We start from the raw sequence: 20,419 nt of genomic DNA, 5'->3' as shown, positions 1-20,419 counted from the left end.
GCCCGGGCTGGGCCCACGGCTCTTTGGTCAGGAGAAGGTGGCCTGTTGGGTGCTGCTGGGGTCTTGTACACACCGAGGGCCATCTTGAGCCCAAGGAACAGCTTGTCCGGGGTGGGGCAGAGTTGGGGGGCAGAGCCCATCCGGGACATCTATTCTAAAGGCAGTGGCACCCCGAGAGAGGTTGGGACCGGCTGTCACCAGAGGTGTCCCAGCAGGTACTGGGCAGCCACATCTGCAGGACGGCTCAGGGGCTGAGCCTCGTGTGGGCCTGATGACCCCAGGGGAGCGCTTCCTTTGGGAGGCTGAGGGCAAGCCAGTGCTGAGAAGGGGTATGGTGTGACCTCACGAGGCCCCCATCCGCAGCCTCCATGCCAGTGTGCTGAGGAACGAGCCCAGCTCCCGCCGTTTGAGCAGCTCCACCATGCTGGACGGCACAGGGGCTGTGGGGAAGTTCGACTTTGAGATTGCAGACCTTTTCCTCTTCGGGTGCCCGCTGGGGCTCGTCCTGGCCTTGAGGAAGACCGTCATCCCTGCCCTGGATGGTGAGAGCTCTGCAGGGGCAGGACAAGGCAGGGGGGTATATGAACTGGGTAGAGGGTCTCAGTGGACCCTTACCACAAGGCCATGGCCACATCCCAGGCCTCTTCCTGCATCAGCCTCACTTCTGCCCTCCCCAGCATGGGCCTGCTGCTCCCCTTTGCTCCTATTCCCGCAGCTCAGACTGTGCCCCGATCTCTGGGCTCCTGCTCTTCCGTTTCATCTTCCAAGCACCTCTGGGCACTGAGGTCCAGAAGGGAAGGGCTGCTCGGGTATCAGACGGACATAGACCCAGTCTCCCAGGCCCAAAGTCTTCCCATAAGGAAGAGATGGGAAACCAGACACCCCCAAATCCTCCCCAGGTGCGTGGCTTCCCAGTCCCAGAAGGGCTGTGGTCACGCTGCCCCAGAGACCCTCATCAAGGCCACAGGGACGGGGCGTGTGACATGCGGCTGAGCAGCCTGTCAGAGCAGCAGTCCCTGCAAGGTGCCCCCCCCGGATCAGCCAGTGTGGCCCACGGAGCCCCAATGTCCTTACAGGGGCTGTGCAGGGCCCATGTTACATCCCCAGGTTACAGAGCGAGAAACCGAGGCTTAGAGAGGTGTGGACACTTTCCCAAGAGCAAGTCAGAGGTGGCTTGTACAGAAGCAGAGACTTAGGGACAGTGCTGTCTGGCAACATCATCTGTAATCACGAGACACCAGAACCGCTGTCAACGGTCCGCAGAGAGCCGCTGGTTGGCTAAATCCCAGCCCGGCCCACCACGGAGGACACCCAGGGCCCAAGATGGGTCCGTGGAACTTGCAGGGCTGAAATGAAGGACGCCCACATTTTTGTGTTCTTGGGGGAGGAGGAGAGGTTCAGAAGTATGGCACCTGTTCCTATGTGTGTGTTTAAAGGTGAGACGTCTACTACTGCTCCTTACGCTTAGGGTCCCCGATCCCCCAGCAACTGTGACCCTCTCGGAGAGCAGCCCCATCGCACAGCCTACGGCCCCACCCTGCTTGGTTTAAAACAAATTTGGTTAATAAACAGACATATACCAAACCAGAGGGAGGAGCTTTCGGAGGCCCCCTGCCATAGACCCGGCCTCCTCATGGCTCTGCCATCCCCCTCCCTGCCTCCCGCCCCCGCCCCCAGTCTTCCAGCTGCGGCCAGCCTGCCAGCAAGTCTACAACCTCTTCCACCCCGCCGACCCGTCTGCCTCCCGCCTGGAGCCGCTGCTGGAGCGGAGATTCCACGCCCTGCCCCCTTTCAGCATCCCTCGCTACCAGCGCTACCCCCTGGGGGACGGCTGCTCCACGTTGCTGGGTGAGAGGCCCTGCGGTGGGGCGCAAGGTGGGGGGGGTGGCCCGGGTCCCCTGCTGGGCTGGAAGGGGCAGCCTGCACTGAGCTCCTCTGGGAAGCTGGGTGCCTGGTGTGGGTCCGGGATGCATCAGCCAAGGGGGTCAGGGCCTCACCCCCGGTGCAGGAATGGGGGACAGACTGGGATGAGGATCCCCTCCCCGCTGTTAGGACCCATCATGATAGTGGGTGGCGATGGGGTTCAGAGCAGGGTACTTGTGTGAGGGCTGCTGCCTCTCGCCCACTCTTGGCCCTTCCCGGGAAGCCCCCATCCACACCCCCTGTCCTCGAGTGTGTCCTGGAGTCCTGTCACGTCCTGGTCCTCAAGGAACCCCCCCGTGTCCGTGTTGGAGGAGCGTGTCTGGACTGCCCATGCGAGTGTCTGTTCTTGTCCTCTGTTCTCTCCCATCTGCCTCCAGTCGAGACAGTGCAGAGAAACCCCGAGCTGGTCCTGGAGGGTGGGCCCCTGGCCCCTCTCCCCCCAGGGGACGGCTTCCTGGAAACCAGTATCCCCGTTCCCGCGCTCACCTGGCAAGACGGGCCCCGTCCGAGCCCGGGCTGTGCTGAGTGTGTGTAACACCCCCGTTCGTGGTGGCGTCTGCTTCGCTGGCTGACCGCTGGTCCTTAGGGACTTCCCATGCCCTCCTTGGCCACTTGGAGTCTGTGGGACAGTGGTGTCCCATGGAGACCAGACAGGACAAGTCCTAGGGATTGGGCCTTCCGCACCTCCTCTCTATACACCGAGAGCCCGGGAGCTCAGAGGGCAGAGCGGCTGTCCTGGGGTCACCTAGCACAGGTGTGAGTCCAAAGGCTCCATCTCCCATTTGTGAGGCTGGAGGGGACAGCTAGGAGAAGGGGTCAGGCCTCAACCCTCATCCCACCTGCTCTGCCAGAGAAGCTTCCGGTCCCGGTGAAGGGTCGATCCAGAGTCCCATTCCTTCCCTGCCTGAGGGGGTCTAGGCCCCTCATGTACCCACCTGCATGGGGTCCTCAAGCCGAGCCCCCACTCTCCCTGCTCTGCCCTGGCCCAGTTCCACCCTCAGCACCTGCTTTGTCCCCAGATGCCCATTCAAGGCTGGTTCAATATGGCCCGTGTGAGGGACAGGCAGGGAGGGGCTTGCCTCACCCTTAGCGCCCAGCCCTGGGCATCCCCCAGAGACCGCTTCAGGCCCTCCTGTTAGCATCCCCAAACCCAGCTACAACGCCCTGCGGGTCAGGCCTGCTAGGCGGAGCCCAGGAGGCTGGGAGGGCTAGGGGATCAGGAGCTGTGCTGGGTCAGATGGGTGGCCAGGGGGGGCATGAGCCTGGCCGCCTTGCCTCCCTGCCTACTGTGTCTGTGTCAGTCTGTCTGTCCGTCCCTGCCCCAGCCCTCCCTTCTCTCCCACCTCAGCTCTGTGCCCTGCCCTCTCGGCCCTGAGCAGGCAGGCCCCGGGCATGCTTGGTCCCCCCCTCACTGCCAGCTGTGCTCAGATGCCACTGCTCCCCTGCAGGTGGAGGGGTCGGCCATGGCTCCAGCCCACCCTGCCCGGGGCATGCTGGGCCCTACCTCCTGCTGCTCAGGGGGCCGGGGGGGCTGGGCTGGGGGCCCTCTCTTACCCACTGGTCTCTGGTTCCTGTCTACCTGCAGCAGACGCACTCCAGACCCACAACACAGTCTTTCAAGAGCACGCGGCCCCCTCCTCACCAGGCGCAGCGCCCGCCTCCCGAGGCTTCCGCCGAGCCAGTGAGATCAGCATTGCCAGCCAGGTGTCGGGCATGGCCGAGAGCTACACAGCGTCCAGCATTGCCCAGAGTGAGTGCTGCGGTGGCCTGCCCTCCCTGCACCCTCCCGTCTGTCTTAGCAGGGGGTCTGCACTATGCACTACCCTCTCCGCCCCCCCGCCCAGCCCTGCCAGCCCCGGGGTGGTTGGCGGTGTCTGGAGACAGCTGAGGAAGACATTACTGGCAAGAGGTGGCTAGTGACCGGGGTCTGCTCGACACCCACAACGGCCCCAAATGTCCAGAGGACCCTGGAGGGAGGGAGTGTTCAAAGGGGTGGCCCAGCAGGGCCAAGTCCATGCAGGAGGCGATGGGCCTGGGAGGAGGGGTCCTAGCCCCGGCGCGGGGGTTTGGGGGAGTGGGGACGTTCTCCCTGAGGAGGAAGCCGTGGGCTTCTGGACAAGCAGCCTGACCCCGACGAGCCAGAGAGCAGCTGAGGGGAGCCAGGGAGGCAAGACCTCAGCGTGGCCTCCTTCCCTGCTTGGCTTCTCCGAAGCTTCTCAGCAGCTGCAAGCGGAGCCCAGGTCAGCCCCTTGCTGGGGCCCAGGGCCCCGTCCTCCCAGACCACGTGACCGGCTGCCTCGGGCTGCACCTGAGCTGAGGCCGGCATGAGTATCCTTCCGTGGGAAGGGCGCTGGCCCTCTCCCCAGCGCCCTTTCTGGCCTATGGTGGCACCCCGGTGGTCCCAGCGCGGCTGACCCCGTCCTGTCGTTTCGCTTCTCAGAGGCCCCGGTGTCGCTCAGCCACACCCCCAGTGTCCGGCGCCTGTCGCAGCTCGCCCTGCCCCACCCACCCCCCACTACCCCGAGGCCCCCCCTACAGGCCGGGCAGGTGAGCCCCAGCCTGGAGCGGGCGCCCCGCCTCCCTGACTTGGACACCAGAGAAGGTACCGGGCGTCACACGGCCTCTGTCCACACACGCTGTCCTCCCCTAACGAGGGTCCCTCACCGTTTCCAGGCACATCTCACCATCAGGCCCTGCCCACTGAAGCCTAACCAGGGAGCTAGAGGCTTGGGCTGGGAGGGTGCAGACCCGGGGAGGCGGTGGACCGGGTGGAGTTGGCTGGAGGCTGAGGACCACGGGATTGTGCAAGCAGGCCTCGGGCAGAAGCCGGGAGAGCCCTGGCCCCCACCAGACATCAGTTACGGAGCAGCTCCCGCATGCGGCCGTCAGAAATGCACTTTTTTTTTTAAAGATTATTTATTTATTTATTTGATAGAGAGATCACAGGTGGGCAGAGAGGCAGGCAGAGAGAGAGGGGGAAGCAGACTCCCCACAGAGCAGAGAGCCTAATGCAGGTCTCGATCCCAGGACTCTGGGATCATGACCTGAGCCGAAGGCAGAGGCTTTAACCCACTGAGCCACCCAGGAGCCCCAGAAAGGCACTTTTGAACCCCTACCTGGAGCTAGGGTGTTTTCCCAGCCGCGAGTGGGAGCCTGGATTTGCACCCAGGCCTTGACACTTGGCCTGCAGGTGCTGAGGGGACATCAGGCCTTGCCTTGGGGTTCACCCCGACATAACCTGTCACCAGCCTGAGGCCTTCAGGGCAGATGGGGGGCAGGAGAGGCCTGGAGAGGACGCGACGGGGCTCAGGGCAGGGGATCAGGATCTGCCACAGGACCAGGAAGAAGCCTGCCTTCCAACGGGGATTGTGCCCTCTCCCTAACTCCACACCCTCCTTCCTCACGGCCTGCATGCTCTCCACGCTCTCCACGGAGCCTCTGGCACCCTCATCCCCAGGCCTGCTGGCTGCTTGCTCACTCCTCTGGGGTCCTGGGCCTTCCCTGCTCCCTCCTGTCACCCGGCCAGGGAGGAGGCCTGCTTTGGCTGCAGCCCCCATCCCCTGGTCAGAGGAGGGTCTAGCCTTTGGGCTGAGCCGAGCCTGAGGGGCCTGGTGCCCTCCGAGGGGCAGCTGGTCAAGGCCCTCCCCACCCCCGGCAGTTGCAGCAAAGTGGTGGGGCCAGAAGCGGATTGACTACGCCCTGTACTGCCCCGACGCGCTGACAGCCTTCCCCACGGTGGCTCTGCCGCACCTCTTCCACGCCAGCTACTGGGAGTCAACGGACGTGGTCTCCTTCCTGCTGAGACAGGTACCCAGGGGCCCACCGCCCGCTGCCCCCAGGCCCCACACAGGGACCAAGTGATGACACTGCTGACAGGGCCCCTTTCGTAGACGAGGGCAGTGGGAGCTCCCAGAGCGAGCAGCACGGAGGAGCCCCGGCGGCTGGGGCTGAATGTGCACATTTACAGGACATGTGACTTTGGGGGGGGACCAGCGGGGGGGACCACAGTGGGTTGAAGAGTGTCCCCCGACCCCTCACAGGCTCCCGTTTCCCGCTCTGAGGGCCGCTGGCTTCCCCTTCCTAGAAAAGGCAGCCCCAGGCTTGAGATGGCCCGTGGCCCGCTTCTTGCCCTCGCAGGTCATGAGGCACGACAATTCGAGCATCTTGGAGCTGGACGGCAAGGAGGTTTCGGTGTTCACCCCTTCGAAGCCAAGAGAGAAGTGGCAGCGCAAGAGGACCCATGTGAAACTGCGGGTGAGGGGGCCGCACAGCCACTGTCCTGCTGAGCCCTCACAAGACACCCTGCCACAGTCGAGGAGACCGAGTCACAGAGACACATGCTGTCTTACTTAATCCTCGGGCTGTGGGGTTGGAGCTAGTTCCCCTTCTCTAGACTGCGAGGGGCACCAAGGCCGGGTAGGTCTGAGCCGAACTTGAGCCTAGGCCTTCCGACCTCAAGCCTGTGCTCACCCTCCAGGCCCAGGAGATCCTAGCCATCCTTCCCTCCCCTCCCCTGACCCGCCTCCCTCCTCCTGTCCCCAGAACGTGACCGCCAACCACCGGATCAATGACGCAGTCGCCAACGAGGATGGCCCGCAGGTTCTCACGGGCCGGTTCATGTACGGGCCCCTGGACATGGTCACTCTGACGGGGGAGAAGGTGAGGACCTGGGGAGGTTGCAGAAGCCCCTGCCTGGCCTCCCACTGGCTGGGGAGTGCAGGCTCGGGAGGCCAGGGGCCCGCCCCTTCCTGACCAGCCCGCCTGGCTCCCAGGTGGACGTGCACATCATGACGCAGCCGCCCTCGGGCGAGTGGCTATACCTGGACACTCTGGTGACGAACAGCAGCGGGCGGGTGTCCTACACCATCCCCGAGTCCCACCGCCTGGGTGTGGGCGTCTACCCCATCAAGATGGTGGTCAGGTGAGCGCCTCCGGGGAGGGAGCGGGCCGGGCCAGGCCGGCCACCTCTGGGGCGGGAAGGAGGAGGTCTGGTAGGTTCTAACATGCTCCCCTTTCCAGGGGAGACCACACGTTTGCGGACAGCTACATCACCGTGCTGCCCAAGGGCACGGAGTTCGTGGTCTTCAGTATCGACGGCTCCTTTGCTGCCAGTGTGTCCATCATGGGCAGCGACCCCAAAGTGCGGGCCGGGGCCGTGGACGTGGTGCGGTGAGTGACCCCGAAGGGCACGCTGGGCGGGCGTGGGGGCGGGAAGCTCCTGGAGGCCAAGCTGGGGATGGCTTTGGGACACTAGGCAGAGGCCCATGGAGTCAGCACTGCCACTAACTCACGGTATGACCCCTTGATGCGGATGCCCCAGCTCCTCACCCAAGCAGTGAGGCTCCTGAGGAGGCCTGTTACAGCTGCTGCAGAGGGCACCCACGGGGACAGGGCGGCCTGGCTGGCTGTCCTCGCAGTGGCTGCTGCTTCTGCTGAACCCAATCAGAGACGCGCTCTCTGACGGCCCAAATAGAAAGTGGCGGGGCTGGACGACGGGTGGCCCAGGAGAGAGGCCGGGGCGGCAGCGGGACACCCAGGCCTCCCCCCTCACCCCCAGGCACTGGCAGGACCTGGGCTACCTCATCATCTATGTGACGGGCCGGCCTGACATGCAGAAGCAGCGGGTGGTGGCGTGGCTGGCCCAACACAACTTCCCCCATGGCGTGGTGTCCTTCTGCGACGGTCTGGTGCATGACCCACTGCGGCACAAGGCCAACTTCCTGAAGCTGCTTATCTCCGAGGTGGGTCCCCGGCGGGAGGGGGCGGGGGCGCGGAGGGGTGGGGTGCGGCGGGGGTGGGAGGGCCGTGCCCGTGCCCACGCCAGTCTCCCCCACAGCTGCACCTGCGCGTGCACGCAGCCTACGGCTCCACCAAGGACGTGGCGGTCTACAGCTCCATCAGCCTGTCCCCCATGCAGATCTACATCGTGGGCCGGCCCACCAAGAAGCTGCAGCAGCAGTGCCAGGTGAGCGGGCCGGGCGGGCCGGGCGGGCCGGGCGGCAGGTGGCCCTGAGAGCCCCGGCTGTGACCGCCCCCTCCCTCCCTGCCTTGCCTCGCAGTTCATCACGGACGGCTACGCGGCTCACCTGGCCCAGCTCAAGTACAACCACCGGGCGCGGCCGGCCCGCAACGCCGCCACCCGCATGGCGCTGCGGAAGGGCAGCTTTGGCCTGCCGGGCCAGGGCGACTTCCTGCGCTCCCGGAACCACCTGCTCCGCACCATCTCGGCTCAGCCCAGCGGGCCCGGCCACCGGCACGATCGGACGCAGAGCCAGGCGGACGGCGAGCAGCGGGGCCAGCGCAGCATGAGCGTGGCGGCAGGCTGCTGGGGCCGCACCATGGCCGGCCGGCCGGAGCCCGGGGCTGCCGCGGGCCCCAAGTAGGACCCCGTGGGTGAGGCGCTGTGGTCTCCATGGTGCTAGGCCAGGGCGGCCAGCCCCGCCAGGAGGCCTGATGGGCACACAGAGTCGGCTGGAGACAAGCTTGTCCCAGGGCCTGGCGGAGGACATAGGCCGTGCCACACAGCCCTCAAGCCCTGCCTCATGTCCTCGGGTCTGAGGGGTTCCAGCCTGCAGGAAGACCTGTCCCAGGATGACAGAGGGACCAGGACTCCCCACACGGACTGGCCCGGAAGACACTCCTAGACACTCGTCCTGCATTGACCTCCCAGCATCCCGACGCCAGGCCTGGGCCCGGGCCCAGCCCGCCACCTCCCATCCACTAGCTCACCCTGACACCCAGGTCCCCTCCCACTCGGTCACAGCTCCAGCGGGGGACAGGCTGCTTCTTGTTAACTTGAGTTACTCAACTGTTCAACCTCACTGGTTTTGCACTGATTTTTGGGAGTGGAGACCCGCTCCCATCTCCTGTGGCTACAGACATGCATGAAAAGCCAACCTTCGCCAGTCTGGGACCTGCTGCCACACAGAAGGCTCCAGGGCGGCAAACGCTTGTGCAAGCAGGAGAGAAAGGCCATGTCTTCATTTCTGCAGCTCCGCCTGGCCCGCCAGCGCTGTGGCAGCCCCCGACCCCCGCTACCTGTCCACCTGCCCCACCTGGAACCCAGTGCGGCGGCGAGGCTGCTGAGGCCCAGAGCCGGCTCCCCGGAAGCCACGCCTTGGGCTCCTGGGCCCGGCCGGACCAGCCTCCTCTTCCACACCTCGCCTGCCGTCGGTCAAGGCCACGGCCTTGCTCTCCTGCGTTTCTACACCTTTCTACTTCTCCAATCTGATTTCTATGAGGTTTTTTTAAACGAGCAATCCTTGGCTGCTTCCTTTTCTTAACTCTTTCAGTACCAAACGCAGCCCCTCCACGTGAGAACACCCAGCACTGTGACGGAGTCCAGCCTGGTTCTGGGTCCCGGGGCCCTGGCCCCCTGCCCACACAGCGGGGCGTGGGGTCCCCGCCTCACCCAACCCCCATTAATTCCACTGAATTTCTACTCTGGGGTGAGTGGGGCAACACTTAGGTTTTTTTAATGCCAATTCCGTTTTGATGCCGAATTTAAGAAGCCACAACTTGCTTCGTTAGCTTAAGGGCAGGCAGCCACGACGCCATTCCCCACCTGGTAAGGACCGCGCTGTCCTGCAGGCCCGGCCGAGCATCAGCCCTTCCTCCCCAGAAGCGACCGTGATCTCCGCCGTGGCGCTCGGCCCCGGGCGGCCCTTCTGCGGCTCCTCCACCTTCTCCGTAAGGCGCGGGGGGCCTAGCCAGGCCCCGACTGAGAAGCTGCTGCCAACCTGGACACGGCCTCGGCCTCACGGGCTGGGGCGGGGAGGCCCACGGATGGATGTTGACATTCTCCCGTGTGTAGATATGTACAGCCAAAGGGTCATGTAGATGTTCCGCGAAAGTGGGTCTACACAGAGTGAAAGCTATTTATTTTGTGCTGAGAGAAACTTCCGGAGGGTTAGGACCTTCAGGGTTTGTTCATATTTAAGATGTAGCTTTTTGTTTTTGTTCCAGGCGTTATGTATAAAGCGACGGTTATTTTATGGACCAAGTTTTAATGTAAGTGTTGCCATGGAAGTACAATACCTGACCCCCGTGCCCCCGGCGGGAAACCGCTCGGCCCGACAATCACAGCCCGGCGAGGGGCCCCTGCGGCCAGTGCCTCCTCCTCTGTCGGTCCCACCTCGCCCCATCTTGCCTACCGCCTCGGGGACCAGCCATCCGGAGAAGCACCTGGAAGAGTCTCGGGCCCGCCTGCAATAAAGGCTGGGAGGCCTCCTGGCCCGGGGAGGCCGCAAGGGCAGTGGGCTCGGCCTCTCCCAGCTGGCAGCTGCCCCAAGCTCCGCGCGCTCCACCCGCCTGCCCAGCTGCCCGCCATGCCAAGGACAACAGCAATAGTCCCCTGGGCCTCTCCCAGCGGCTCTCAGCCATAGATGGTGAGATGGGCAGCCCACCCTCCCCACTGACGTCTCTCTTCTATATCCAGGTCTGCTTCCTGCCTCCCTTAAGATTCCTTTTGGCACATTCTCTTCTTAGGGAAGCACCAGTTTTTCAGAAACTAAGAGAGGGAGGGCAGAGTCCTTTAAAAATACCAAAAATGTTTACAGTGTTGGGTGCTGAGCCGCAGGGCTCAGGCCTGACCAGTCGTAACCAAAGGGTGAGGCAGGCCTTGCTGACTGCCACCCCCACCCCAGGCCTGTTGGAGGAGAAGCCTTAGTCCCACTCCCAACCCCAGCCCCAGGACTGAGCCTCAGCCCACCACCCCACATCCAAGCACCTGCCTTCTCTTTGATTTCTAAAGACGGATTCAGCAGAGACCCCACGCCCAAGTTTCCCAGCTCCGTCTGAGCTGCCCACCCACCCACCCCGTCGCCGTCGTCACGTCTCGGCCCCCTCCTGTCTCTGTCTGGGCCACGTGTGAGCAGCGTCCTGACTCGCCCCATCCGCCCTTGCTACCCCTGCACCTTCGGGCCTCAGTGTGCTCTGTATAGTGTCATTGTCTGTTACACCGATTAAAGAAGCAGGAAGGCTTCCTTCTGGGTCTCTTTACTGCACCAGCAAACACAGAACACCGGCTGGGGATGAGGGTCCAACACGGGGGCACAGCCTGTGCTGCAGCTAAAGCTGCGGCAGCAAGAGTACGTCTTTCCCAGTAAACAACACCCACTACACTTGCCTTCATACAGACACGCTCACACAAGCCTTCCCCTGACCTGGGTCTCCTTCCAGCCCCTTCCTAGACACAAACTCCCGTTCATCCTCACAGCGACCCAGTGAGGTGGGTGCGGAAAGCCTCTCTGCTTCACAGAGGCCGCAGCTTGTCACCTGGGCCAGGAGCCCCGCCCCGGCCGCCTGGCCCCAGCACCAGCACCCTGAACAGGCTGCATCTGCAGGATAAAGGGCACAGGACGCAGTGTGCCCCCCAGTCTGAGGGCATCGGGCTCAAGAGCCAAGTCTGGGTTTAGGATGCAGCTGGGGTGAGTGCAGCGTCTGGTCGAGGCAGGCTGATCCGGGGACGAGCAAGGCAAAGGTGGTCGGCGCAAGGGCACATCCCGCCTTTGCCCAAAAAACCCTGGAGCCCTTGTTTTACTTCTGGAGGTTGGGTGGCAACCGTCCCTCCCTTCAGCACAAAAACCAACATTAACAAAGTTTCCAACCAGGGAACATTTAATATTTGGGAAGTTATGCTCTTTCGGGAGATGGGGGAACTGATTAGGCCAGTGACCCTGTCCTCTGTCCCCTGGATCTGAGAGGAGGCCGGGCCAGAGGCCAGTCCACAGGAGGAAAGCCAAACACCCTGGTGCCCGCTCTGAAGCCAGCCTCCAGGCCAGGCTACCAAAATGAGCCAGCAGGGCCCTCAGGGTAGCAGCCCAGCTCGCATCTGGAAGGCCAGGCCGTCCCCTCGGGTGGCTTGCTAGAGAAGGAAGCGCACAGAAGGGGACACATCAGAAACAGAGCTGGGCGTGGAGCCCGGGGAAAGGGGCGACACCAACCTTGCTGATCTCTCTGTGTTGTTCCTTCGTCACGATTTCCTCTAAGACCTCACCGTCTCCCTTAATGAGCCTGGGGGAGGAGGGAGGAGGGCTGAGCCTCCAAGGCCAGAGCAACAGTACCAGGCCCACCTGGCAAAGAGATGCCAGGCCTCGGGCCCCACTCCCTTGAACAGGGGGGACCTAGGCGCTCCCACTCCTGCCCCTCTCCCGCCCTTGGGACAGTGACAAAGGCAGCTGGGTAGGCTCTGCCATCAGACCGGCCAACTGGCTCTTTGAAGACACCGCTCAAGGCCCTGGCAACCCCCGCAACTGCTTGCTCTGGACGATAAAGAACAGCCTCGGGAGTCCCATAACGAGTAACTACTCTTCTCCGGTCTCTGGCTTTTGAGCACAGCAGCCATGGGCCCTCCTCCTGAGCGTGCGGAGCGTGTGGGGCTGAGCTGCGCCAAGACTCCCCACCTGGTGCGTCCTGTCTCCGGGTCCACCACCTTCCGGATGATGCTCTGCCGGGCATCCCACTCCTCCTTGGTCATGGGCTTCATGGCCTGGATGCGGGACTTCTGTTCATCCGTCAGGACTGCAAGGGGAGATGGCAGGGAGTGGGCGGTTGGGTCTCAGGGAGGGGCCCTTCCCCTCCTGCACGCCGGACAGCAGCGTACCTGGGCCATCCTCTTCCTCCTCAGCAGATCTGTGCCACTGGTCCAGCGAGGGTCCCGGCAGAGCCTCGCCCTGCTGCAGCTTTGCCTTCTCCTTGCTTTTCTTCTTCAGCTTCTTCTTCCTTTTCTTCTTCTTCTTCTTCCTCTTCTTGTCCTTGTGCTTCCCCCGCTTCTTCCGGCCATCACTGGAGGAAGAGGAGGAGGACGAAGAGGAAGAAGAGCTAGAAGAACCGGAAGAAGAGGAGGAGGAGCTGGACCGTGGTCTCCTCCGGGCCTTGTGCTTGCTTCTCTCTGTGATGCAGGGAGAAGGTCAGGCTGGAAGGCCAGGAGGGGAAGGAGTAAACCTTTATCCCCTTGCTCTGGCCTGTGGCAGGCTTAGAGGGACGACGGAGGGGTGAGACCCTCCAGGCAGGGCCTTCCAGAGCAGGATCAGCACTCTCTGGAGAGGCGCCTTCTGGGCTTCACCCAGCCACCCAGTCACTGTCTGACCAGGAGCAGGGCAGCCAGCCCCCAGATCTCAGCTCCAGCTGCACAAAAAGCATCAGTACGTGCTCCCTTCAATCCATACCCAATGAGCCGGACCAGCCTCTGGAATCTGAGCGTCTTTCCCAGACATCCAGGTCCTGCGCTCACTGCGATGTCCCCACAGCCATCCCGAGAAGCCCGCCCAGCTGCCTGCAGCTTCCTCCCTAAAGTTCCCACACCCCTTTCCCGTTCCCTCCGGTCCTCACCCTCCGCCCCAGAGGAGGTGTTGCTGGCCTTGTGGTCTTGGGATCCAGAAGCCGAGCGGCTCCGAGCAGCGTCCTTACTGCTCTTCTTCCTTCTCTTTTCGGACCCGCGGCCCCGGGACCGGCTTCGGCTCTTGGAGCGCTTGCGAGAGCTGACGTGAGCCATAGCGCCGCGGGCTGGAGACGGGGAGACACGCTGGAACTGGGGCTCACACAGCCGGCCCCCAGACTGGGCTCGGAGGGCGGCTCTTCTCAGGGGCCCAGTGCCCATCACCACCCAGGGCAGGGACCGAGGGGGTCCGCGGCCACCGCACTATCCGCCCCCAGCCCCGGGGACCCCAGACCCTGCGCAGACACCCGGGGCCTCGGCCCCTTTAAGGGCCCGCCCCCGCCCGACCGCTCCACGCCTGCGCACGGCCTCCCCACGCCTGGACGCTCGGGCGCCCCTAGGAGCCGCCGCGGTCCTCAGCCGCCAGGTGCGTCGCAAATGCTTCCCTGCGCTCCTACCCTCCACCCCCGCGCCCTCCGCGGCCTCGCCGCCCTAGGGAAGGTCCCCGCAGCTGCTCTGTCCCCTCCTCAACCGCCCATCTGGCGGGACCGTCGGGCCCTCACCACGCCTTCGCGTGAGGAAGCGGCGGCGAGGGGACTTCCGGCCGGGGCAGTGCTCGGAGAGGCCGTCCGGCTGGGAAGCGAGGCGCTGCCGCCTTTAGTCCTGAGGCCCCGGGTTCCGTTTCCAGGGCAGCCCAAGAAACGGAGGCTGGCTCTCCGACCTCCCGAAGAGGGCAGCTGGGGATCCCGGCTTCCGCCCCAGGCGCGCGCGAGGCCGTGCATACTCCCCGGCCTCTGCCGCCGCCCTGTCCCGGTCTCCGCCGGCCCTTCCTCGCGGCCGCAGCACCTGGGGTGCCTCCCCACCTGTCCACCCCAGCAGGCTGTGAGACCCCTGGTCCTTGCCGCGTTCCCACCTAGTGACAGCGCCAGGGCGGGACCGCTGTGGCCCGTGTCCGGAGTGGGCAGCTGACGCTCTGCTGCCGATTTTGCCCGTGTGGAACGGGGCCCGGTGTTCCAGCTCCTCCCACCTTCCCAGGAAAGCCAGAGCTCTGGATTTTGAAACGGAAACCCCTGGTTTTGCAAACGTACAACCTGAACCCCGCACAGCTGCACTCTTCACCCAGTTTGGGGGCTGCCCAGTTGCAAATGTCTCGAGTAATGACAGCAGACACAGAGGATTATTACCAAGTACTTTATGAACGTTAACTCATTTGACTCTCAAAACAGCTTTAGGCGATGGATTCTTTCCAGGGGAGGAAACAAGCACAAAGAGGCTACGGAAGCGGCAGAATCAGAATTTGAGCCCAGGCAGTCTGGCTCGAGCACCTGCTCGTAACACCCCTCTGTGCTAAGCCCTCAGCACCAGCTAGAAGTTGCTGTTGGTGATTCTCCCAAATCTCCCTCAGAGACAGATGTGCTCCACCCTGCTGTGGCGACTGCTGATTCACTCTGTGCTCTTCTCCGGGAGGTTCCCTTGGCCACTGGGAGCCACCCTGCCTTGGAGATGGATGCCACTTCCCCACCCGCCCAGCCCACCCCCACCCTAACTGATGCAGGCCGCCGGCTAGAGTCGGGCTCCAGAGCACTCCGTGGGATTGGGCCGAGGCTGGATGCCCTTCGAAACCACATCCTGGCCCAGCTCCTTCCTGCCCTGTCCTTCCCTCACGCCCTTCTCCTGGAGGTACTCCTTCAACAAACCACCTGCCCAGGAATCCCCATCTCAGTTTCTGGCTCTGACAGACCTGACCCAAGCCAGGCTGTCTGCTGAAAGAATGACGCAGAAGCTTGTTGTCCTTTCGAACCAAGAAGGGCCTGGGGGAGGCAGGGAGTTTATTCTTGTCCCGCCCAACCCAAGGAGGCAGAGCCCTCGCTGGCCGTGCTACCCCACCGCAGCCCCGCTCAAGTCAGCGCGCACACATCCACGGTGGTGGGCTCCTCGCGGGTGAAGCCGTCGCCGAAGCCCTCGTCGTCCACCAGGTCGGGTTTGCGGCAGCACATGGGGCACAGGCGGTTGCGCACAGCAGAGGCCCGGAGCCAGACGACAAGGTTCCAGCGCTCGCCTGTGCCCAGTGGCCGGGCCCCATGCAGCTGGCCGCCCCGGTGCAGGATGCCCTGGCCCACCGTGTGCTCCACCTCCAGGGGTCTGGTCAGGGCTGACGGTGCCTGCAGAAAGCAGGGCTCAGGCCTGGGCACTTCTGGCTGCCCCAGGCCCGGCCCCATGGGTCGTACACACTCACCTGGAAGAGGCCCCCAAAGTACAAGGCGCCCCCAGTGAAGGCCTTGCCAAGGGCCACGTTGAGGGTGAGCTCGGCGTTATCATAGTGGCAACCGAGCTCCCGGTCCTGGCCCGGGGCGTATTTGACCACGAAGGCCCGGTGGCTGTCGAGCCAGCCCCCGCCACATTCTGGGTACAGCAGGGCCATCAGCGGCTGCAGGAAGCGCTCCCGCAGTGGCGTCACCAGCGGCTCATCCAGGCCCAGCTCATGCAGCAGCACCTGGGAGGGGGACCCCTCGGGTCAGCAGGGAAAGGGACGGGGCCTCACCTGGGGTCCCTGGGGGTGTCTTTTACCAAGGACAGTGTTATCTGCAGATACCAACTCCATAATAACCCTACCATGATCTCATTTTACAGACGGGGAGACCAAGACCCTAACAGGGCTCAACAGCTCTTCTCCAGCACCGCAGATACGGCCCCCCAGCGCCCGCTGTCCCTGCCTCACCCACCCCATAATTGTTCATGGTGTTGGGTCTTCCCTTGGGCATGTCTGACTGCTCGAAGTGCTCCAGCTCCTCCAGCAGGGCCTGGCAGAACGCTGCTGTGAACACCGGCACCCGGTAGATACGCTTCTCCCCTGCGAAAGGAGGGACACGGTTGGCTGGGAGCTCCAGTGTGGGTCTGTGTCCTCTGGAGCTGTGTGAGCCTGTGCATGCCTGGTCACCTCCCTCGGCCTCAGTTTCCTCACCTGTACAATGGGGAGGACACGGGTACTCACCTCTCAGGGCTGTTGTGACCACTACGGACATACTGTGTGGGTGGCAGGGAGGCCTCTTCCTGGGCCCCTTCATTGGTCCCTGGAGCCTCTCCTCCTGCTTCCACAGACACCGACACATCTAGCCTCTAGACTCTGATGTGCGTTCTGATGAGGCCCAGAGATGGGAAGGGATTAGCCCAGTGACCCCCAGCGGGCCAGTGATGGAGCCAAGCGGGGATCACAGAGCCGCCTCAGGCTTTCTCTGGCCACCAACATTTGCACCCCAACTGAAGTACCTTTGGAGCCTCTGTTCCCCACACAGGAGGGGTGAGGGGGCCTGCTTCTTGCTGGGCCCTGTTATGGAGAGGCCAAGCAGAGAACAGAAATACAAATATTTCTGGGCAGATGGACCAGTGCCCTGGGGTGCCGTGTTCGTATGGCCCCCATTTTCAGCCAGCTCACAGCCCAGCCCCCCGCCCCAGACAACCTGCTCAGTCTTCACTGTCGGGGAGTCAATGGCAATGAGGAGGGGTCCCTCCAGTCTAGGAGGGATGGCTTCGTTCACATTCTAGCCTGTGCCTCACAAGAGAGCACAAGCATCATAAAGGGAGCAACACTGCACACCTGTGTACTGCACTACACTACTGTACAACACTACACCCAGGGTACTGCCAAACCTAGGAATAACAGTAACTGTAAGATAAGGAAACCTTTTCTGAGCACTGTGTCCCCGGGCCGTTCGGCACATTACCTCGCTTAATCACACTTTAGGAGATGGGTATTACTAGCGCTCCCCGTTTCACAGATGAGGACACTGAGGCAGAGGGATTCAAGGAACTTGGAAGGGCTGGCACTTGCTGCTGGGTTTAGCCAGAGAGCCCACCAGGAGATCCAAAGGAGGAGAGATGGGGCATTTTCGAGGTTGGTTTGGCTTTGTGCCTCTGCTCAAGGTCACAGCAGTTACCTGGCCGCCCGTCTCCCACAACTCCAGGTCATGCAGGTTTAAGAAATTTCATTCTCGCCCACTTCTCCAGGTCTAGGGATAGGAACTGTCTGCTTCCCAGACTGCTGTTAGCCCTGGGCTGGGGGGTTTGGGGTGGTGCTTCACTGTCATGCACACCTGTCTTAGTTGTCCCTTTGTGAAGTTCCTCAGTCCCCACCCCTCAAACGAGTATGCCAGCGGACTCACCCCTGACACGGGCACTGAGTATGTGCTGGGCAAGTGAGTAAGTGAATACTGACGCCCGGTCCCTGGCAGGTCAGTCCCACCAGCCCTTCTAGCTCCTGCTGGTTTGGATTTTGGAGGCAGACATGGCGGAGGGACCCCACTGTCCCGCCCCCCAGGCCTACTCCTACTAGGTGATGGGGCCAAGACCTCACCAGACACCGTCTCCAGCCGCTGGAGAAGGCCTTCGAAGTCTGCACCTGGTGACGTGCTGTACTCAGCTGCGGCCAAAAACTCGGGAGCCAGAGCCTCATCCTGGGGGCAGAACGCACTAGTGGTGAGGCAGACGGGCCCCAGGCCGGGACGCCTCCACCTCCTTCCAGTGACCTGGCCCTGCTGGGTACCTGCAGCATGTTGTAGACATCGGGCCTCAGCGGGTGGTAGGATTGCGAAATGAGGGCTTTCCTGGCAGCCGACTCCTGCCCCAGCCGCTGCCGTCGCTCCACCTCCTGCTCAAGCTGGGTGGCATAGGGCCCGGTTACCAAGATGGGGCCTCCCATCACCCCCACCCCAAGGTCACTATGCAGAGGAGGAAACAGGCTCAGGAAGGCCAGAGCAGGGCCTGGGTTGAGACCCAAGTCTGTCTACACACCTGACTCCCTCAGGGTAAACTGCCAGTGCCAAGCTGTTAGCTGAAGGCAGCTCCTTCTGGAAGGGGCCCACCCCGCTCTGGGCTGCACAGTTCAGAGCCTGACTGGGATGGGAACCCCTGGACATGCTCCACCAGCTGGGCTGCCGAGGGAGAGGAATGGAATCCCAGCCGGGTGTTGTGTTCCAGAGGCTGCAGGGGGCCTGCCCAGGAAGCTTCCCCTTACTCACCCCCAGGCGAGGAAGGAGACAAGATGCCAGCAGCTCTGGCACCCACCAAAGTGGGGGTGGGTGAAGAGAGGAAGAGGCCGGAGCCTGGCTGCCCTGGTGGGATCTCAGCTCCTCCTGCTGTGAAACCCTGGGCAAGTGTCTCAAGAGGGTGTGAGGCAGACAACTCGGCATTTTCCACTTTTTTTTCTGGTGCCAAGCCCCAGGCGCTGCAGTGAGGGGGCGTAGGAAGAGGGCAAGCCGAGGTCTAAGGAGTCCTTCAGGGACCTAGGGCTGGGAGGCCCCCTCGAACTGCTGGCCCAGTCTGAAGAGGAAGGGCAAGGCCGGCTGTGGAGGGGCAGAGGCGGGCAGTTACCTCTCCTACGAGCTGCTGGAAGTCCTTGGGGCTGACACACCCGCGGCTGCGCAGGATCTGAGAGCAGAAAGTCCAGTGAGCAAGTCTCCTAATGTCTCTGGGCCTCAGTTTCCCCTCGTGGAGGTGGAGAGGAGAGCCCCGAACCGACGGGGTCATTGTGAGGAGGACAGTCGAGAAGCTCGCTCAACGGAGAGCGGGGCTCCCAGCTGCAGTTAGGAACCGCGCCGAGGGGCTCCCCGCGCCGGCCCCTGCCCGAAGCACTTTACAAGGACGCTCATTCATTCGTTGCTCACGACAGCCTCAGCGGGCGATACTGCTCTCCCCGCTGAAGGGGGAAACCGAGGCACCCAGATCGGAGCACCCGAGCCCAGCGAACGCCTGCCGCCCGCTTCTCCGCAGAGCCAGTGCAGGCCACTCACCGGGCCGTAGTCCCGGCGCAGCTGCTGCTCGCCCCGGAAGCGCACGTGGAGCCCGTAGCGCGCCACGTACAGGTTCTCGGAGCAGAAGCAGGCGCAGCGGCAGAAGCGCCGCGGGGCCCCAGCCGTCGCCATGGCGAAGAGGCGCGCGCCGCCCCGCCGGCTTCCGTAGGAGCACTTCCGGCGCGCCCCCAGCGGGGCGTGGCTTGGCGGGGAGGCGGCGGCAGGGGTGCGTTCCAAGTTCCCAAGTGCAGAAAAGAACGAAGACGCCGCCGCAGAAAACGGGGTGCGGCGGACAGAGATGCTCCCAGGCCGGGGTGCGGCGGACGGGCTCGGCTGCGAGCGCGTGGTCTTCTCGTGCCGCCTCACAGCTTCCCCATGCACAGGGAGGGGACTAGTCTCCCCACTCTACAGATAGTCAAACCGAGTCACACCTCCACGGGCCGGGGGCAAGTTGGGACTTGGAACCCCTCAAGGCCTTTTGTTAAATGCCGCTTCCCTCTTCTGCTCGGAGCTTTGGAAGAGGCAGCCAACGGCGGGGGTGGGGGGTTAGACGATGCCTGGGGTCCGAGCGCTCCGACTTGCCACTAGCCCGTTCTGTGCGTCTGAGCCTGGGTTTAGCAGTCTGCCCGGGCCCCTGTCCGGCACTCCTCGAGCCTTCGCCGCGGTGTCGGGATTCGCCGCCGAGGCCCGGGGCCGCGTCCCCGCGAAGACGTTCCGTCCGGCGTGACTTCCGGTGGCGGGGCCGAAGGGTTGGAGTGTGGGCGGGGATCAGGGTGTGGTCTGTAGGCGGCCACACCCCGCACCGCGCGGTCGGAGTTCTGCACAGCCGCAGTGTGAGATGAGTGTGTTTCTTGTAGAGCGTGCACCCCTAACTCAGGGAGACCCATCGTAGCGCCTACGTCTCTTATCCCGGGGATCCCCACCTTGGTCCGCCGTGCGCCCTGCAAGGCCCGGGTCTGCAAAGCCCTGGGAGGAAGCTTGGACCTCAGCCCTGTTGCTAAGATGGGGAAACTAAGGCTCGTAATAGGGGATGAAGCCCCCTTCCCGATTAGAGTTCCGTCCCTGTTCAGCTTGGTGCGAGGATGGGAGTGGGGAGGAAGACTGCAGCTCTTAGCCCGGGTGCACAGGTGACCACAAATGGTAACTCCTGTTGTCCGATCTCCCACCGTCTCTCCTTGCATCCGTACAGCAAAGCTTTGAGCGAGGTACTGTTACGTCACCCATGTTACAGATGGGCAAACAGAGGCTCAGAGAGGGGCGGCTATGCCCCAGCGTTCACCACAACAGGGTTTCTCAGAATGGTTGGATTATGAGGGATTTCAGATTTCCTCTC

General features: G+C 63.3%; 3 protein-coding genes across 14 annotated transcripts in view; 1 reads left to right on the top strand and 2 right to left on the bottom strand.

The window, feature by feature from the left end:
• The window catches only part of PITPNM2 (phosphatidylinositol transfer protein membrane associated 2), a 132,806-nt gene extending 121,899 nt beyond the window's left edge, over positions 1-10,907 (top strand). For 5 of the 8 annotated variants that reach the window (XM_032876403.1, XM_032876408.1, XM_032876405.1 and 2 more), the window contains 13 exons: positions 364-542; positions 1,678-1,848; positions 2,301-2,450; positions 3,509-3,673; positions 4,364-4,525; positions 5,582-5,730; positions 6,061-6,177; positions 6,466-6,582; positions 6,696-6,844; positions 6,943-7,092; positions 7,481-7,664; positions 7,760-7,888; positions 7,983-10,907. In XM_032876403.1, the coding sequence (XP_032732294.1) occupies positions 364-542; positions 1,678-1,848; positions 2,301-2,450; positions 3,509-3,673; positions 4,364-4,525; positions 5,582-5,730; positions 6,061-6,177; positions 6,466-6,582; positions 6,696-6,844; positions 6,943-7,092; positions 7,481-7,664; positions 7,760-7,888; positions 7,983-8,306 (2,146 nt within the window). In that variant the 3' untranslated portion in view covers positions 8,307-10,907. The remainder of the gene's footprint in view (positions 1-363; positions 543-1,677; positions 1,849-2,300; positions 2,451-3,508; positions 3,674-4,363; positions 4,526-5,581; positions 5,731-6,060; positions 6,178-6,465; positions 6,583-6,695; positions 6,845-6,942; positions 7,093-7,480; positions 7,665-7,759; positions 7,889-7,982) is intronic. The other 3 variants (XR_004384867.1, XM_032876406.1, XM_032876407.1) reach the window with 3 other exon arrangements.
• A 612-nt stretch (positions 10,908-11,519) lies between these two features.
• On the bottom strand, positions 11,520-13,702 carry ARL6IP4 (ADP ribosylation factor like GTPase 6 interacting protein 4). Its single transcript, XM_032876421.1, has 5 exons — positions 13,255-13,702; positions 12,527-12,814; positions 12,327-12,444; positions 11,868-11,937; positions 11,520-11,788 (listed from the first exon to the last, which is right to left on the bottom strand). The coding sequence occupies exons 1-5, from the start codon at positions 13,520-13,522 to the stop codon at positions 11,732-11,734; spliced, it is 801 nt and encodes a 266-aa protein (XP_032732312.1). The 5' UTR covers positions 13,523-13,702; the 3' UTR covers positions 11,520-11,731.
• A 1,385-nt stretch (positions 13,703-15,087) lies between these two features.
• OGFOD2 (2-oxoglutarate and iron dependent oxygenase domain containing 2) lies at positions 15,088-19,637 on the bottom strand. 5 transcript variants are annotated; one of them, XM_032876414.1, is made up of 7 exons: positions 19,087-19,637; positions 18,668-18,724; positions 17,841-17,954; positions 17,652-17,751; positions 16,024-16,151; positions 15,537-15,794; positions 15,088-15,462 (listed from the first exon to the last, which is right to left on the bottom strand). In XM_032876414.1, the coding sequence occupies exons 1-7, from the start codon at positions 19,216-19,218 to the stop codon at positions 15,199-15,201; spliced, it is 1,053 nt and encodes a 350-aa protein (XP_032732305.1). In that variant the 5' UTR covers positions 19,219-19,637; the 3' UTR covers positions 15,088-15,198. The 5 variants fall into 5 exon arrangements, with proteins under 5 accessions (XP_032732305.1, XP_032732306.1, XP_032732307.1 ...); XM_032876415.1 differs by lacking the exon at positions 17,841-17,954; XM_032876416.1 differs by lacking the exons at positions 18,668-18,724; positions 19,087-19,637 and adding an exon at positions 18,089-18,521.
• Positions 19,638-20,419: the final 782 nt, after the last annotated feature.

Source organism: Lontra canadensis, unplaced genomic scaffold (assembly GCF_010015895.1).
Source record: "Lontra canadensis isolate GAN:19392208 unplaced genomic scaffold, GSC_riverotter_1.0 scaffold58, whole genome shotgun sequence".
Lineage (NCBI taxonomy): Eukaryota > Metazoa > Chordata > Mammalia > Carnivora > Mustelidae > Lontra > Lontra canadensis.
The sequence above is the reverse complement of the archived record's forward strand: the minus strand, read 5'-3'. Positions and strand labels throughout refer to the sequence as shown.

Excerpts from the sequence above, each read along its gene's own strand:
- OGFOD2 (XM_032876414.1), bottom strand. The coding sequence starts at position 19,218 with ATGGCGACGGCTGGGGCCCCGCGGCGCTTCTGCCGCTGCGCCTGCTTC. Across the intron at positions 16,152-17,651 it reads GCGGCTGGAGACGGTGTCTG|GGGAGAAGCGTATCTACCGG; the intron begins GTGAGGTCTTGG and ends CTCCTTTCGCAG. Across the intron at positions 15,795-16,023 it reads ACACCATGAACAATTATGGG|GTGCTGCTGCATGAGCTGGG; the intron begins GTGGGTGAGGCA and ends TCCCCCTCCCAG.
- ARL6IP4 (XM_032876421.1), bottom strand. The coding sequence starts at position 13,522 with ATGGGCACTGGGCCCCTGAGAAGAGCCGCCCTCCGAGCCCAGTCTGGG. Across the intron at positions 12,815-13,254 it reads CACCTCCTCTGGGGCGGAGG|AGAGAAGCAAGCACAAGGCC; the intron begins GTGAGGACCGGA and ends CCTGCATCACAG. Across the intron at positions 11,789-11,867 it reads AACACAGAGAGATCAGCAAG|CAAGCCACCCGAGGGGACGG; the intron begins GTTGGTGTCGCC and ends TTCCTTCTCTAG.